The 19,434-nt window shown below is 40.5% G+C and overlaps 1 protein-coding gene across 3 annotated transcripts in view; it reads right to left on the reverse strand.

The window, feature by feature from the left end:
* The window catches only part of Focad (focadhesin), a 319,451-nt gene that overhangs the window by 175,442 nt on the left and 124,575 nt on the right, over nt 1-19,434 (reverse strand). For all 3 annotated transcript variants that reach the window (XM_040757181.1, XM_040757180.1, XM_040757182.1), the window contains one exon: nt 1,320-1,424. In XM_040757181.1, the coding sequence (XP_040613115.1) occupies nt 1,320-1,424 (105 nt within the window). The remainder of the gene's footprint in view (nt 1-1,319; nt 1,425-19,434) is intronic.

Genomic DNA, 19,434 nt, shown 5'->3' on the forward strand with positions numbered 1-19,434 from the left:
GCAATTCCATACTTAGGCATACCCAAAAGATGCACATTCATACAACAAGGACATCTGTTCCACTATGTTCATAGCAACATTATTTGTAATAGCTAGAAACCTGGAACCAAACTAGATGCCCCTTGACTAAAAAGTAGATAGAGAAAATGGGGTACATTTACACAATGGGAAAAAATGGAGTCTTGAAATTTGCAGGCAAATGGATGGCACTAGAAGAAACCATCCTGAGTGAGGTAACCCAGTCACAAAAGGAAAAACATGGTATGTACTCACTCATATATGGATTTTAGACATGGATCAGGAGATTGCCAGCTACAATCCCACTGCCAGAAATTCTGGGAAAATGGGAGGACCCTAGGAAAAATATGCATAGTACCCCAGAGAAGGGGGAGGAAACAGGATTGCTTGCATGGATTGGAAGCATGGGGGGGGGGAGAAGAGGAGAAGAGGAGGGGAGAGTTGGACATGGGGGAGTAGGAAGGTTCAGTTGGGGGTAGAACAGAGGAGAGCAGGATAAGAAATACCATAATAGAGGGAGACATTATAGGTTTGAGGAGAGATCTGGCACTAGTGAGATTTCAAGGATGACACCAACCAGCAAACTAAGCAATGGAGAGGCTACCTGAAATGCCCTTTCCTGATAATGAGTTTGATGACTACCTTATATGCCATCCTAGAGCCTTCATCCAGTGGAAGTCGGAGGCAGAGACAAACACTTCCAGCTAAACACTGAACTGAACTCCTAAAAGCCAGTGGCAGAGAGGGAGGAGTGATGAGCAAAGGGGTCAAGACCAGGTGGGTAAAACCCACAGAGACAGCTGACCTGAACAAGGGGGAGCTCTTGGACCCCAGACTGATGGCTGAGAGGCCAGCATGGGACTGATCCAGACCCCCTAAATTTGGGTGTTAGTGAGGAAGCCTCAGCAATCCATGTGGCTTTGGGTAGTAGATCAGTATTTATCCCTGGCATATAAATGGACTTTGGGAACCCATTCCACAGCAAGGGATGCCTCTCTCAACCTGGATACATGGGGGAGGGCATAGGCCCTACACTGGATGAAATGACAGGTTCTGTAGATCTCCCATGGGGGGGCCTCACCCTCCCTGGGGAGAGAAGTGGGGATTGGGAGGGCAGTTGGGGAGGCTGGTGGGGGTAGGGAGAAGAAGCGGAGGGAGAGGGAGCTGGAAGTCACATGTGAAGCAAGCTTGTTTCTAATTTAAAGAAAAAAGTTTTTTAAAAATCACATAATATGAAACAGAAATCACTGCTATTTAGGTTTCTCCCCCAACCAAAAGAATCAGCCAGTTGATATACTAACCTTATGAACACCAAGAGTAGGTAAAGTATATAATATGTCATTGTATAATACAGGCTCTAATGGTCTTCCCAATTTGAACATCAAAACTGGAATCAGATTTGGTACCTAAGATAAATTTAAAGGACATGTTAATTGGGCCTTTTTTGTGAACTCCAGAAAGCAATGCTCATCTTTTATTTCTTCAAAGCAAAAACATGACTGTGGATGAATTAGGATTAGAAATGTCACCTATTTGCTATTAACAGCAATTTCATACTAGCATTCATATTCCAACTCTATTATAATGAGCTTTCAAATATTAGTTTCTAAACATAGCTTCTTAATCAAGTATGACACCAAATAATAATAAACTTATATATAGGCTACCCCAAAGAAGTTTAGAGTTCAAATAGACAGTCAAAATTTAAACTAAACAAACAATAAATAACTCCACATAGTATTGTATCCGGTTAGGTTATTTTTGTATGAAATAATTAAAATCAGGGTACTACAAATGAGGCTAACAGTTTACAATGTCTCTATAAACTGTGTTTCGATCTTTATGCATAACACAATAAAATGAGAGAATCAGTTTATTCACTGGCCATAAGAATAAAGGTTAAGATGGTAATTTTCTACAGTGATCTCCATTCAGTGAAATCCCTATTAAAATTCCATCTGAATTATTTGGTGAAAGGCACTAGTCCTAAAAGCAAGGGATGTTGAATAGCAGAAACAATCTCTAATACCTATACAATTCTATAAATACAGTAAAAGCATAAACACTTTTGGTGAGTGAACTGTGTTTTATGCATACTATAGCTTAATAAGACACTTTAGAATTCAATTCAAGAACTGGACATATTTGATTCCCTCCTAGAGACTGAAGTCATACTCAAGATCCCAAGGATCTGAGTTGACCTAAAAGCCTCTTCCCTGTGGACTAGCTTTCAACATACTAAAAGATGTTGTGCAAGTTGCTGTGGGAGGGGGCAGGGTAAGGGGGGCATCAATACTCCTGTCCAGCTGTGAAGTCTGTGAATCACAACAATAACCAGCATAGCAAGATATTCCTAAGGGTGCAATAGTGGCACCCATATCTTCGTAGTAAACAAAAGCTTTCTAACTGGACTTAAGGCTTGCTTACCAGAAAGGTCCTAGAAACGTACCCAGTTATCCAGAGTTAGTGAGATCATGGATCTTAGAGGACAACTTCCTATTACCTCTTGACTAGGCTAACAAATTTCCTAACTGCATTCTATATACTAATCATCATACCCAAAGGTAAACATAGATCTCAACCCTCATCAAAGAAACTTTTCTTTGGTATAGACAGAGACCATGACGGGGGGGGGACGGGACACCACTGGTCAAATTCAGAGAACAGGTTAATTGCGGTGTGCCCAGCCCAAATGAACACAATTCCTGTACCTACATCTCAGTAATATGGGACAGGGCAGGGAGGAGGACAGAATGATTCTAAAAGGCAGAGAACCAGGAAATGTGCTACGAGATTGTGCCTTCTAGAAATGAAAGGGAAACTTCACCTAGGATCCATTCACAATAAGGCTTCCTAAGTACACCTGAAGGACAGTATTAAAAATATACATGTAATGTGGAAAAGGGAAGTCTCACATGGGCATATCCCTTGACAGAGAACTTAAAGCAACTAATTGCTAATGAGACAATATTAGCTTTCTTCTGGCGATGAGCCCCTTAATTGCTTATCCAGTACCAATGGTCAGACCTGAAATCATATACAAACAAACAACACTGAAGAGACTGAGAAGGTTGTATTGATATATTTATACACAAATATGTAGTAAATAACAAAAAAAGCCATGACTTAAGAGCAAGGGACATAGGAAAGTTGAAGGGAGGAAAAGGAAGGAGGAAAAAGGTACAATTATATTTTAGTTGCAAAAAAATTAAAAACCAGTTTGTAAAAGGAAAAAGAAAAAAAAAATTTGGCATGGTGGCATGTACCACAATCCCAGCGCTACAAATACTGAGGCCAGAGGACTACAGATTTGGGGTTGATGAGGTTATATAGTGAGTTAAAGCGAGCATGTACTAAAAAGTCCGGTCTCAAAAGAACAAACAAAATCTCCACTTAAAATAATGCATGAGTCTTTCCTACGATTCAGGGTTAGCTTGATGGACGAGCATGCAGTTCAAATCCTAACCGGCCACACTCCACATTTCAAAGGCTTGTATGCAGCGTCTACTCATGTCTTCTATTTTAGAAAGCCCATTTCTTCTAAGCTTCTTAGAGGGCACTGACTTTAATTTCAAGTAGATAAAGTGTCCTCTTAATCCTACCACCAAAATGTACGACAGCTAAAAAATTAATTTGCTAATGATCCTCACCACAGTATATCACAGCAGCATGTAGGCAAGGCCAGCACGGAAGACAACCTCATAGTACACAGCCAGAATTCCTAAGTATTTTCACATGTGCTAGGGCTTTGCTGGAATGGAAATTCCAGTGCTTTCACTTTGGACAAATAAAAGAAGACAATTTTTTGAACTGGCTTCTTATTTCCCATTTTAATTAAAAAACAAAAGGTTATCTTAGATTGCTTTCTACTGGTCTCAACCAATTATCCCGCATGTGATGGTTTCTACCAGGGCCTTCTGACAGATCCTTAGTCATGGGAATGGCAATCAGTGCACTTAGTGGCATTTTATAAAATAGTGTATTTCATCATGTGTCTTTTAAACAAATGTTTCAATTATATTGTCAGGACAGAAATAAAATACTGTATTCATGCCCTAAAAGTATATTTTCTTTAAGAGCCTTGGCCCTCAAGAAGCAGTCACCATTTCCTCTGTCTGGTTCAGAAACAAAACAAATAAACAAACAAACAAACAAAAATGTCAGAAATGTTTACACTACATAATCTTTGACTTATCATTCTTTTGACATTCACAACCTAAATTAGGTAAACACACAGCTAGAAAGAATGAAGCAAAGATACTACACTAGAAAAACACAAATTAATCACATCTATGAAAAATATTTTGGTCTAGAAGCATAGGCTGCTATTATCACAATGAAACACCTACACATGTATTTCCTGACCCAAATGTCATTACCAGTTTTTGAGCCTCCTGCTTTCCCAGCTGCTTTCAGTACAGGAAGAAAATAACAGAGTGCTCGGATTTTACCTTAGATGCCGAGTCAGCTGATAAACGCACTGCTGTTGCCTGCCTTGCTATGTGGCTTCATAAAGCACAGTGTTTTCTCTTTTCAGATTCAGAGTTCTAAGTCTTTGATGAACAAATTGATTTAAAACATGGGGTTGGTGCAAAAATCCTAAGACTATCAGCAGATTTCTCAGCTGAAATCTCACAAGTCAGAAGGGAGTAAATCCATATTCAAAATGATACATTAAGGGACGAGCACTCACCAAGAATACTGTATCTAGCAAAACTACCAAAACACTACAAATATCAGGAAAAAGAAAAGCATTCTCAGATACATAAAAGCTTGAATGAGATCACCACTAAGCCTGCCTAAAAGGTTAGAGACCCCTTCCAAGCACACTAGACAACAACACAGAGGCATAGAAAAGCATAAAGCTTGCTGGAAAAGGAAATACAGAGACTATCAAAAACCTGTAACACTGCAACATGAAACATCATATAAAACACGAACAATTTTTTTCTCATTTATTTAGTTGGGCATGGGGGGAGGCATGCCACAGTACGTGTGTGAAGGTCAAAGGATAAGCTGAAGCAGTCAATGCTCTCCTTCTACTGTACGGGTTCCAGGATCAAACTCAAGCCATTAGGCTTGGTGAGAAGCACCACTGCCACTTTTAGCTGCCATGACATCTTGCTGGCCCATGTATCACTTTCAATTCTATTATATGAGCTAAAAGACAAAAACATAAATAACTACAGCTATGAAATCTATAAATACACAGTATAGGTAACATAAAAGGAGAACGAAATAAAGAACATGTATGTATGTGATTGAAATCTATGCAGAGAAGTTATCACCTGAAAATACTATTGCATCTAAATGATATTTTACATGAGCTTAGGTGGACTAAAAGGGAAATAACCATAAAAATACACAAAAGAAGCCTGGAGAGACAGCTTCGTGGTTAAGAGCACTGAATGCTCTTCCAGAAGACTCAGGTTCAATTCCCAGCACCCAAATGGCACTTCACACTGTCGATAACTCCAGTTCCAGGGGATCTGGCACCCTCACACAGAAATATGTGCAGGCAAAACACCAGTGCACAAAAATAAACAAATAAATATTTGTTAAAAGTGCAAAAAAGAAAATGAATAACTGATAGCCAAAAATAAACACAGACAAAAAAATACAGCAAGAGAAGTGGGACAAAAAGCTACCAGACAGACAAGAAGCAGTTAACAACTGCAAGCTCTTTCACACTGCTCATTTCACATAATGTAAATGGACCCAGCTCTGCCCTAAAGACAAAGCAGCTGAATGGATGAGGCCAGCTAGGTCCAACTGTGTACAGCCTGCAGAGCACTCATTTGGGAGCTAAAAGCGCATAGCTGAAAGCAAAGGGATACTCTCCACAAATGGTAATCAAGAGATAATTGGCATGACCAAACATATCAAGCAACCAAAAATTAGATTTTTTAAAAAATCAACCAAATAAAAAGTGAAAAAAAACGACAAATAAAACAATCACATATCCAGTAATCCCACTTCTTAGTATTTGCCACTAACAATGGAATGAAGACTTCAAGAAGATTATCTAAAAACTCACATTCATTGCAGAATTATTTGCAACCATCATTCACAAAGAGACAACCTAGATGTCAACCCAGGCCACTAATGGAGGGGTGAAGGAACAAATTGCTGCCCGTGATATTCAGCCTTCAAAGGGAAGGAAACCCTATCATATGGAACAACTTGGCTGAACATTGAGGAATCATGCTAAGACAAACAAGCCAGGCACAACGGACAAATACCAGATAATTCGCTCCTATAAAGTACCAAGAGGCCAGACTCATTGAGGATAAAGTAATAGTAGTTGCTAGTTGCTAAAGAAAGGAGATTTAAGGCGAAGCTTCTCATCAGCAATGAGAACATTCTTGAGATCTACTGCATAGCAACATTCATACAGTTAGTAATATCACACAACATACTTGGAAGTCAGTTATATTAGATTTTGGGCGATTGATTTTATTATGTGTTATACTTATTTTTTGCATACCAATCCCAGTTCCCTCTCCCTCCCTCCCTCCCTCCCTCCCTCCCTCCCACCCTCCCACTCCACCTACACTTTCCCCAACTCATACCCCATCCACTCCTAAGAGAAGATAAGACCTCCCGTGTAGGGAATCATCAAAGTCTGTCACATCATTTGGAACAGGACAAAGGCCCTCCCCCCTGTATGTAGGCTGAGCAAGGTATCCCTCCATAGACAAAGGGCTCCAAAATCCCAGTTCATGCACTAGGGATAAATACTGGTTTCACTGCGAGTGGCCACATAAACTGTCCAAGCCCCCCAATAGCCACCCACATTCAGGGGGACTAGTTTGTTCTTATGCAGGTTCCCCAGTTGTCAGTTTAGAGTCAGTTAGCTCCCACTTGCTCAGGTCAGTTGTTTCTGTGGGCTTCCCCAACATGATCTTGACTCCTTTGCTCCTATTATCACTCCAACCTCTCTCTAACTGGCCATTTCCCTATCAGTTTGATGACTACCTTAATTGCCATCATAGAGCCTTCATCCAGTAATGAATGGAAGCAGAAGCAGAGATCCACAGCTAAGCACTGAGCCAAACTACTGGAATCCAGTTGTAGAGAGGCTGAAGTCAAGCTATTAAATTTTATAACAAAGAAAAAATAATAATCATGGAATTGTTCATTAAAAGTAAGAAAGACCACTCATTGTTGTCACACTTCTAAACTCAACATATGGAGGCTGAGGCAGATGGATCTCTGTGAGTTCCAGGTCAGCCTGGTATATACAGCAAGTTCCAGAATAGCCAGGGTAATATCAGACTCTGTCACCAAAAAATAAATATAAAATTTTTTTAAAGTCAGAAAGGCTTTGTCAAGTTTATTTAGTTTAACTATTTTGTTTTCCATATAATAAAACTAAGCCCAGAGAGATCTTGGCTTATTGGTAACCACAGGACGATGAGAGATCCTTTCTCAGTGTACCCATTGACTATTCTATTTTGGCAAAGTGACAAGAAACAAAGATTTGCGATTGTCTGTTACAAGAATATGGAGTTACCATATAAGCCTTCTGCCATTAAAAAACAAACAAGCAAAACACAAGCACACATTTCCATGGAGTCAAGTACACTAAAAAACAGAATATAAAAATTTAGCTCCAGCTTCCAGGTAAAGTACACATGTTGACAAGACTTCCTAAATCCACACACACACACACAATTTTACAGATAGTTCTATAGTGAAAATCACAAGTGGCACTATTTATTTATAGATTACAATAAAAAGTACTTTGTTACAACTTATCAGTAATCAAATAAGAGATGATATAATGCTCACAACTAGTCCTCTTTCTTAGGGGAGAGAGCTCACTCATCACTATATGAAAATATAGAAATAAACTCACATGAATAGAAAAATTACCAGTGAACAAGGCAATTATCCAACAGGAGGGAGAAGCAAGCATACAACACAACATCCATTTCTCTTCAACTTTCCAGAATCATGCCACAAAGAACAGGCAAAAGCATTACAATGTGGGAACACCAGACCTTAGGCAGAGACCCACTTCCCCATCAGTCTGGGAGTAGGCAGCTATAAGACAATGTTTACTAAAAACATGTTTACTAAAAACAATACAATGCCCAGGGCTAAAAGTTCCTGAAAAGGGCTGGCCCACGGGAACTGCCCTGACCTCCACCTTTTCCAAAGACTAACTGCCTCTTCTGACACACCCAAGTCAGTTTCTAGTGTCAGAGCAGACCAGCCAAGGGTAAGGAGAGAGCAGAAGCTTTTCTGGAGGGAGGCCTTTCTTGGGAAGTTTTCTTGAGCCTTTTGGGGGCCTGCTTAAAGTTTTCTTTACATCGTTGAACGGGTCTCTGTGTTGTCAATCCCCGACACCCTCCGCACATTCTCAGACACAGGCTGCGCAGCAGGCGCGGCAGACAAAAGTGCACTGATAACTGATACTTTGAGTTATTGTGCTAACCCACCCCCTATCCAGTGAAAGCTATGTCTCTATGGATCAAAGACTATTCCAAAGACCTTCGTGGAGAGCCGGAGGACCAAGCATTAGACCTCTGGAGTGGTGCACACAAAGGACTAATCATTTTTATTATTAAAGCAAAAGAAACATGAGGTTGACATTCACAGATAGTTTAAGCAAATACAAGTGCAGTGAGTATTATGCCTTATCATCTCTGGTCATGTGAAAAGAGCTAAGAGTATTCCTTCCAGGCATTTGCCTTACCCAGAGAGATTATGTAGACCTGCTAGGACACTCCCTTCCCGCCCTAGGTTTCAGGTACATTTACTCATCAGAGCTTAAGCAATCATTTCTAGAGGCCACCTTGTAGGAAGAGCATTCTGCACTCTGCCCCATCCATAGTTAACAGTAAATGCCCAGCTTCTTCCACAGGCTCCCATATGCTGGAATTTAACAAATGTTGGCCCAGTTATACCTAAGACTTAGTTCTGTGAAACAAACATGGACCTGTATTCTTTTAATGCAGGTTTGTTTGTACTTAACAAGCAGCAAATAATAATACTAATCATAATATGTACAAGATTGTAAATTAAAAGATAAAGTTTATATCATGAAAAGGGAATATGCTTGAATGATATCTATAAGCATAGGCATAAACAAATCCAAGAATTTGAATACTTAAAGGGTCTTTCAAAAATTCTTCATTCTTGAGGGTGGAGAGTTGGCTAGTGGTTAAAAGCACTTGTTCTTGCAGAGAAACTGGCTTCCGTTCCTAGCATCCACATGGCAGCTCACAACCATCTGTAACTCCATTTCCAAAGGGCTGATGCCCTCTTCTAACTTCTTTAGGCACAAAGTCATGCACATAGTGCACAAACATAATGTACACAAAATATTCATACACATAAAATAAACACATTTTTTTAAAGTCTCCATCTTAGTTGGATGCAATAGTAGCACCTGTGTGTACTCCCAGCTACTTGGAAAACTGAGGCAGTAAAATCTCTTGAACCCAGTAGCTATAAATTAACCTGGGTCACACACACACACACACACACACACACACACTCACACACTCACATAATTCATTCTACCAAAAAACGGCATTATATACAATTAGACTTTTTAATATTAATTAATACCTTTTCTCAATTACTTGACAATTCTAATTATAGGACCTGTTTATTGCTTGAGTAATTCTTTGGAAGGCAGTCCACTGACAGGTACTAAAAAGCTAATTATTTTCTTCATTTATAAGGCATGTGCCAACATCAAAGGTAAGGTAAATGTGGTATAAATTTACTCCTCTGAGATTCAAATATAGTTACATCAGAGCATGGTCATTAAGAAATTACTCTAAAGCAATGGTTCTCAACCTTCCTAATGCTGTGACTCTTTGGTACAGTTCCTTGTGTTGTGGTGACCCTCAACCATAAAATTATTTGCTGCTTCTTCATAACTGTCATGTTCACTACTGTTATGAATCATAATATAAATATCTGATATGCAGTATAAAATGATATGTGACCCCTGAAGAAGCGTCATTCTACCCCTCAAAGGGGTCAAAACCCACAAGTTGAGAACTACTGGTCTAAAGTCTTGATGCTTACCCTTCATTTAGGGTAAGGAGAAGGAAAGAGTCTGTGGGGCCTTGTTCTCTCTAGCCTTGCTCTAATCCAGTTTGAGGACCTGATCTTCAGTGACTCCTCTAATAACAAACAAGTTATATAACGCTAGCAGTGTTACATTGTCTCCTACGCACTTGGAGATAGAGACATGAATGCAAGATAAGAGCACACCAGATCTGTTTCCTGTCATCCTTTAGCAATACTTCACACTGACCATATAGACTAAAGCTCATATAGAGGTAAGGACTGGACTAAAGCGTCCCAACTCCACAACCTCTGTGCTTGTACCTTAGCTATACCAAGTTCATAGGTGTCACCTTTCACCTTTTCACCCCTCATGTCTTGCACACAAACAATATTTTTTAAATGGATAAATTATCCCTAAACTCTTCTCCGGCAGGCTGAATTACAGTCAGCAAAATGGATCTTGTAACAATGTTGAAATAGTTTAGCTCTATAAATAGGTACTAACAGCCAACCATTTGCAAAATACTTATAAGTATGATAATCAAATAACTTGGAACCAGAAATTTTGTCCTGTCAGATAATGGGTACCATGTTGTCAAAAACAGACCCTCTCAGATTTGAAAGTACAAATTTCCCAATATATTAAGAAATAAGGTCAACATAATGTCAACAATAAGCTCAGAAGCTCCAAGAATCACTGCACACTACAGTAAGAAAAATTCAGACAGTTTATCAGTGGAGAAGTTTGAGGGGTGCAAGCTATGTCCCCAAAAGAAACATGACTTCCTGAAAAGTTTCATTATTTTCTGATTTCTGACTATTTCTCAGAATCAAAGGGCTTATACACATACACAATCAGAGAGGGAGGGAGGCCGAGAGGGAGGGAGGGAGGGAGGGAGGGAGGGAGGGAGGGAGGAAGGGAGGAGAGAGAGAGAGAGAGAGAGAGAGAGAGAGAGAGAGAGAGAGAGAGAGAGAGAGAGAGAAATTTAAATCATGAAAAAAAAATGGTTAACCACACTGTGAAATGTAACTACCACAAAAGGAAAAGAAATAATTTTGGTAACTAAATTCCTGGAGGCATTAATTATCTTCCATGAACAAACACAGCTTTTATATTTCTACCATATGAGTTCTTAATCATTGGAGATCTGATTAGTAGAACTGAAGTTAAAGACCAATAACCTATAAGTAATGTACAACATAGGTATTTCTCCTCTTAATTACATAAAGTCAGTTTCTGCTACTTGTGTATCACTGGGAAAGTGTTTATATCAGAAATTGAACCAAGGGTGTGAAACATGTACATTGGGATATAACTGGTACATAAGCTAAGTAAGCAACTACATACTAAAACCAGAGGAATTTAAATTTTATATTTTAGTTAAGAAGGAGGGGGAGGAGGGGGAAGAGAAGGAGGAGGAGAAAGAGGAGGAGGAGGAGAAGAAGAACAAGAACAAGAAGAACAAGAACAAGAACAAGAAGAACAAGAACAAGAAACCCTGAGAGTCAAATCAACTTCCTAAGGCATGAAAATCCAGCAGAGATTAACGTAGTAACTGCAGTGCTGATCCAGACTTTAGCAATGAGAAGGAAGTGGGCCAGCACAGGTGGCTAACTGTCAAGTCTGACTCCAACGTTTCTTTCCTGCTTCAAAGTTGAAAACTTCAAATTTTAGTTAAGTAGTATATGTCATATCATTAATTTTATAAGGTGTTCATTAAATAAGGCCTAAATGAATGATGATAAACAAATGACCTTATTAGAATGTTATATGAACCAAGATTAACACAAAGGATGAAGTAATATTTAAAAAAAAAAAGACCAGAACTTTGATGGGTGGGGTGCTTCTGATATAAATCTCTGGAAGCAATGAGCAACAGTGAAAACTGAGTGTACTACCTGAAGTGATCAGTGTACGGTGCTGCTAAAGAATGACAGGAAACAGCTCTGGTGTGCTCTTATTTTGCATAATCTTCTGCCTCAGGAAAATTATCAGAATAGAGATGAAGTAAGCACTAGGAAGATGACACTGGCATCTCTGACAGGAGCATGATGGGAGTGGGTGATAAATTAATGAACGAATGGTTTAGAAAAACCAATTAGCAAGTGGGGAGGGGTAAACCGACAAGAACAAATTTCACGTGATTTTAGGAATCATACTTAATGAATCATGTTAAAGAGTTTAGAAAAGTAAAAGGTGAGTACATGCATGTTCCAGAGACAGATTAAGAACTGACTGAGCATTAACAATGAAAGCTTTATTAGAGTGTGTTAGTCTCTGCTGTGTGGAAAAATACCTCTGTCAGTCAACCTAAGGAGCTAAGGTTTATTTTGGCTCATACTTTCAGAGATTTAGTTCATAGTCACCGGGCCCTGACACTTAGAGCCCAGGTACATGGCAGCAGGAATGTGTCATCAAGTAGGCCTGTTCAACTCACAGCCACCAGGAAACAAAGAGGGAAGGAGAGGGGCTGGTGTTTCTCTAGCTCTTCAGGAACACAGTCCAATAACCTACTAACCATTCCTCCTCCGGGTTTCAACATTTCCAGTAGTGTCACAGGCTGGCAACCAAGCCTTTAACACTCAGGCCTTTGGGGGTTCACTCCAGATCAAAACTACCACAGTGAGGATTGATATTGACTAAGAACATCACCCAGCAAAAAGAACAAAAGACATCAGTAGCCAGGGAGACGTAGATAAGCCTGGCAACCTATGTTCAACCCTAGGAACTCACATAAAGGTGAAACAAAATAACCTACTATGCAAATTGTCCTCTGACCTCTAAAAGCACACTATGGCACATGCCCCCATGTGCATACAAATACACACACACACACACACACACACACACACACACACACACACACACACACAAAATGGCTCAGTATTCTAAGAAAACAAAGAGGTAAAATTTCTTAATATACCTACCCCAGCCCAAAAGGATAAAATACATGTTTCTGAAGCTTAAAGAAAATGACAGCATGGATTCAGGGAGATGGCTCAAATGGGACTATGCTTGTCATACAAGAGTGAAGATGAAGACCAACCATATAAAAACGCCAGCACAGCAGCACACATCTGTACTATCAGTGCTGGGGAAGCAGGGTCTGCAGACCTGTGCTGTGGGGAAAGCCATTCAAGACAAATGAGTGGACTCTGGATTCAGTGAGAAACCCTGTTTCAAAAACTCAACTGGAAGCAGTGGAGAAAGACACTCAAGATTGAACTCTGGCCTCCATATGTCCATTTGTACTTCACCCAAGATCAACATGCGCACATAAAAAGTTAGAAAATAGAAACTATAAGAACATTCAGCCTCATTGTTGTTTATAACTGCGATTATAGGGCAACTGTCTTGTATATTAATTTTTTTATCCTTAAATATAAGGACACAATGAAACAGACACAATTCTGGGGAGCAATAGAATATGTCTATAGAGAACATTTTAAAACTCTGCTTTAAAATCCTGCTTCCTTCAGCTGGACAGATAGACCAGCAGATAATATTTGCTTCACAAGCAATAGGGCCTTAGTTAAATTCCCAAAGCCCATATAAAAAATGTCAGGTTTGGTAGTGAGTGCCTGCACTCTCATTGCTACAAAGGTAAACAGGGAGACCTCTGTGGCTAGCTGTCCAAAACCTAAGAGACCCTATCTCAAAAAAAAAAAGGGGGGTGGGGGAGATGGTAATATGCCTGAAGAACAATATGCAATATGTGAGGTTGTCCTCTGGTGTCCACACAAGCAAACCTGAGCACACAATTGCACACTCAAAACACACACACATACACACACGCAAGACACAAAGATACAAATCTCAGCTCATGTTCAGATATGCTTCAAAAATAAAATCTCAGAATTAGAGACTGGGAATAGGGGGCACCTGCAATTCAGACCGCTAAAGGGTGAGAACTGAACACTAGGTTCCTATACTCTTCTCGTCCCTTTGATTATGTTTGAAGTATCCCACGACCTATTTTCTTTTAATTCTATTCTAAGGCTCAAGAAAGTCCTGCTTTGCAAGTATAAGGTCCAGAACCCCTGTGGAAGTACCAGAGAGAGAATCATGCACTTGTAATGCAAGCACTGAGAGACACAGACAGACTCGGAGGCTCATAGTTCAGGCAGTCTAGTTTAACTGGAAAGTATGCTGAGAAACAATCTCAAAGGAGGCAGACAGGGTTAGTCTGGCCTCCATACACTTGTGTACAAGTGAGCAGATGCATAAAAATGAGTTTCTAATCTAGTATTTCCTATATATGACAATATTTTAGAAGCTATTAGAAATCAAAGTTTAGGAGATGACATTTTTCCCAGTTATAATAATATAATTGAATGTTTTGATTCTGTGTCAGAGTAAGTCGTAAATATGATACAAAATTAAGACTACCATATTAAAATGTGATATGTAAAACATTTGCTGAAGGTTGAGCAATGTTGAAAAGCATTGCTTAGCCAGATGGTGGTGGTGGTGTACACCTTTAATCCCAGCACTCGAGAGACAGAAGCAGGTGGATCTCTGTGAGTTTGAGGTCAGCCTGGTCTACAGAGTTCCCGGATAGTCTCCAAAGCGGCACAGAGAAATCCTGTCTCAAAACACACAAACACACACACACACACACACACACACACACACACACACACACACACAAAGTATTTCTTATAACTAAAACCAGGGAGAGGGGACAAAAGACTGCTTGTATATCTGTAATAAAAAAAAAAATGGACTGGGGATATGGATCCGCATAGGATAGTTAGGCAGGTGTAAAGAACCTGAGCTCTGTGTTCATCACAGGCAGTGTAGGATAAAGAATATTAAATATGAAGGGACGGAGAAGCAAAGAGGAAGAGGGGGCTTATAACAACATATTTGGAAGATGTTTAATGCGTAAACTCAAATATCCAAAGGCCAGGCACACAGAAAACTGAGTGAGAAAATTGCCATGAGTTTGAGGCTGGCCTGGTCTATGCTGTGAGTTTCAGGCCAGTTTGTGTTACAGAATGACACTCTGCTCAAACAAGTAAAAAAAAAAATTCATGAGCTGAAAGAGGAAAAGAGTGGAGATTACAATTACTTATTTCAGAGCTGTCATCTTAAAAATTAAAACAGGCCAACTTAACCAAGTCAATATTGAAGTATACATTTGTGCAGAAAAGAGCTCAGCAAGCAAGCTACCTTCCACAGAAAAGCCTACGTGAAGCTGTCCCTAAGTGAGGTATTGGCAAACAAATCTGGGGGATGTTCCTACTGCCCTTTTAACTATAGAACCTGTACAATCACAATGTACAAAACTCCTCAGCTGACCAGCGCTGACAGAACCAATCCTCAGACCCCGAGGCTTTATTTTAACACAAATCCCCACCACAAGACACTGCAAGTTTTGCACCAAGACCCCAGGCTGGAGAAACTAAGGGCACCCTGCGGTGCTTCACGAGAGGACTGCTGGAAATGTCTGCCTGATTGCTATGGTATTAGGCCCAATGGATTGCTTCCCTTGCTGACTTTGTTTCTATCCCAACATTCTCACAAACCATAAGCACACTGAATCTTGTGAGTTCGTCTACCAAATCACTAAGCCTAGGTATAAGTCCTGAGGACACCTCTGACCCAAGATCATTCTATATTTTGCTTTATTAAAAAAAAAAAAGCTAGTGAGGTCCAGGGAGACAATTTAGTAAGATGTTTACTGCCAAAATTTGAGGAGCTGAGTTTCAGTTCATAGTACCCACTTACAGCTGAGCACATTAGCACAGTCTGTTGTCCTTCAGTGAAATGGGAAGGATATGCAGGAGAGTTCCCAGAAGCCCATGGGCTAGCTGGCATGTCGTACAAAGAAGTAAACAGCAAGCAGATCCCACTCCAACATGGCAGAAGGCAAGGACGAACATCTTGTGGCTATCCTCTGATCTCCATATGCAAACTGTGGTACACATGTACCCACAAACACGTCACAGTCTCTCTCTCTCTCTCTCTCTCTCTCTCTCTCTCTCTCTCTCTCTCTCTCTCTCTCACACACACACACACACACACACACACACACACACACACACACACCACACGTGAATTAATTATTTTAAGTAGTAGTTAGTGGGTGGGGAGATGTCTAAGTGGTTATGAGCACTTGCTGCTCTTACAGAGGACCTGTGTTCAGTTCCTGGCACCCATCTGGCAGCTCACACCAATTCTTAACTCTGGTTTCAGGGAAGCGTATGCCCTCTTCTGGCCTCCAAGAATATTGCACTCATGTTGTGAATATATACATGAAAGCAAAACACCCATTCACATAAAACAAAAATAATTTTTAAAGTAGTGAGGATGGCAGTAATATTGCTCAGTGGATCAAGAAGTTTGAACTCCAGAACCCACAAAAAGGTAAGAGAGAACCAACTCCACAAAATTGTCCTCTGACCTCCATAAGTGTGATGCGGCATATATCACACACTCACACAATTAGTAGAGGCAGCAGAAATGAATGAATGGATGGATAGACAGACAGACAGACAGACAGACAGACAGACAGACAGACAGCTGAGTGGTGAAGTTATCTTTTGAAGTAATTAGGAAAACAAAATTATCTGGGCACAATGGCCAGCACTAGGATGGCAGAGGAGAGCAAATCTAAATTGAAGGCTAGTCTGTTAGGATTAAAGGCATGTGCCACACTGCCCAGGTTGACTTACAATTTTATGTTGAGTGAGCAACACTCTTGTGAGTCAGATCCACACAGGGCTTCCTAGGTTTTAGCACAATGAGAAGAAACAGTCCCTGCTTCCCTGTGCTCTCATGTACTTTATAGTTAGGGAACTCATCACCACAATCTCGAATTTAACTCTGAAGACAAAATGCAAAGCAAATAGTTACTGGCGACATAAATTAAGGTATAAGAACAAAAAATAGCAAGCAGAAGAGGAAATGACTCTCTTACTCAGAAGGGGCAGATTCTACAAGTCTGAGATTGTATGCCCAAATTGAGTTTTCATTAACTAAAATTAAACCTTGTGTTGCTCAGTCACACTAGCCAAATTAAAATGCTCAATAATAGGATGTGGCCACCTTCTAGGACAACACCAACTATAGAACACTTACATCAGCACAGAAAGTTATACCAAGCAATGCCACCCTAACAGGCTGTGGTGAGCAGGAAAACATCTGATGGTTGCTACAAAAACAAACATAACAACTGAAATTCTGTGCTGGGTAGATTTGTCAGTTTGGAGCAAGCTAGGCTCTTCTGAGAGGAGAAACCTCATGTGAGGAAATGTCTTATCAGATGGCCTGGAGCGAGGTCCTTGGGGCGTCCTCACCTTAATGACTGAAGTAAAGGGCTTAGTCTACCATGGCAGTGCCACCCTGGGCAGGTGGTCCTGGGAAGGTATAAAAAAGCCAGCTGAGCAAGCCATGGGAAGCAAGCAGTGAGCAATGTTCCTCCATGACCTCTCCTTCAGTTCCTGTCTCCAGGTTACCTTCAGTAAGGCTTCGGCAAGTGACAGTACTGCCCTAAGCACTCGACAACCAGTGAAGATGAAATGGAAGAGTAGAAAACAGCGGACAAAGAGTTTCCTCACATGGATGATGGCTGCCTGGCTGGAAACACCGTGCTCCTGCCTCCCCCATCTGCATCTTGGGTTTTCACGGTACATTGCTTCCTCCTTCTGCTGAACTTGTACAGGCACCTTCTTACAACCTGGGTGTTCAACCTGAAATCTTTATGGCCATGAAAAATGATGTCCAAGGAAACCAGAGTAATTGCTTTCATCCTTTTAGGAAGAAAATACCCGATTTACTGGCTGTTACTCTTTAGGCCACTTTTACTTCAGTGTACTCTAGGTCCTAGTGACTCGCTCACAACAGCCTGAAAATGACTTATATGACAGGTTGCAACTGTGTTCCTATTCTTGTTTCTGCACAGGACCATAATATAACAAGTATTTACCAACATATGCTGAAATGAACTAGAGATGAAGGAAAAAAGGTCTTAAAAATGTAGATGTGTCATTAAAAAAAAGACCTATAGGCATTTTAATGTGTTCTCAGTTACTTTCTAAACGTCATTTGGCAATTAAATTGCCGGGCATGGTGCAGCGCACCTGTAATCCAGCACTGTCCAGTACAAGGCAGGAAGATGCTATGAGGTCAGTCGCTTTTGTTTGTCAACTTGATTCACCTAAGAACCACACCTGTGGGTCTGTTTCTCGAGCAGCTCCAGGAAGGTTGCACTGAGAAAGCCTTCCTCTGGCATGGGTGACACTCCCCACAGGCATCCAGCACAGGAAGCAGTGCATATTTCTTGTTGGCGAGAGCATCATCCACTCATGCCATCTTCTGCAGATATCATAGCCCAGCTTCTCTGACCTTCCGACTTGGACAGAAACCCAGAAGCTAGCTGTCAGGTAATCTCCCAGGCCTTCAGGGTCAGAATGAGACAACTGACACATTGGGCTTTGTAGACTGAGCAGTCACAAGATTCTCTGTCTCAGCAATGTGCAAACAACACAAAGGTTTAAGGCCCTGCTGTATAAGCTAATCTAATGTATACCTTGTATATAATAAATATTCTTTCCCTCAGAAAACCCTGACCAACAGTTTAAGAGCAGCCTGGTCTACATAAGAGGACCATGTCTCAAAAGAAAAAAGTTTCTTTCTGATTCTTGAGCATTAAGTTTCTATTATACTAGAGATTAAGGGCCTAATTTTGACAAGTGAAATCAATATGAGAAGAGTATTTCTAAACACACACTTCACATTTATGTTAGGACACAAGCATTGGGAATTTTCAGTACCTCCATACGGTTCAACATAGTAGTCATCATGATATGCTAACCTGTGTCTGGCACTTTCCTCCAAAAGAAAACATTTCCTCCAGGCGGGTGGAGGAGGCTCATGAGACTCCTAAAGTAAACACTTGTCACAAGTCTGGGAAAGAGTGACAGGGTGAATCTAAGCTGTCCAGTGATCACACAGATGTGTCCACTGCCTGCAGGCTGTGTGGAGATCTCTGGGGTTGCAGCTTTTGTGAGGCATCACCAGTGTTGGAGTAGGTTATTGAGTGATGCAGCTGCTTTTGAGTCATCCCTGTTTTTGCAAGTAATCCCTCACATATACTCTGGTTAGAAACCCCAGTAGGAGCTCACTGTTTCGCCAAGCTGGATTTTGGTACAATCACCACTTTGGTTTGTCCTGGGTTTCCTGTCTGGGGTGAGTAGAGGTGTATATTGTGTCTCTTCAGGAAGTACGTCATACAATACAGTGAACACTAGAAACATAGCCAACTGAATTGAAATGTGCCTTAAGAGTAAAATACAAAATAGATCTAGAAGGATTTATGCAAAAGAATGCACAAAATATTTCAGCAATTTGTTGTTTACATTTTAAATATTTCA

Source organism: Mesocricetus auratus, unplaced genomic scaffold (assembly GCF_017639785.1).
Source record: "Mesocricetus auratus isolate SY011 unplaced genomic scaffold, BCM_Maur_2.0 Super-Scaffold_100014, whole genome shotgun sequence".
NCBI classification, from domain to species: Eukaryota; Metazoa; Chordata; class Mammalia; order Rodentia; family Cricetidae; genus Mesocricetus; species Mesocricetus auratus.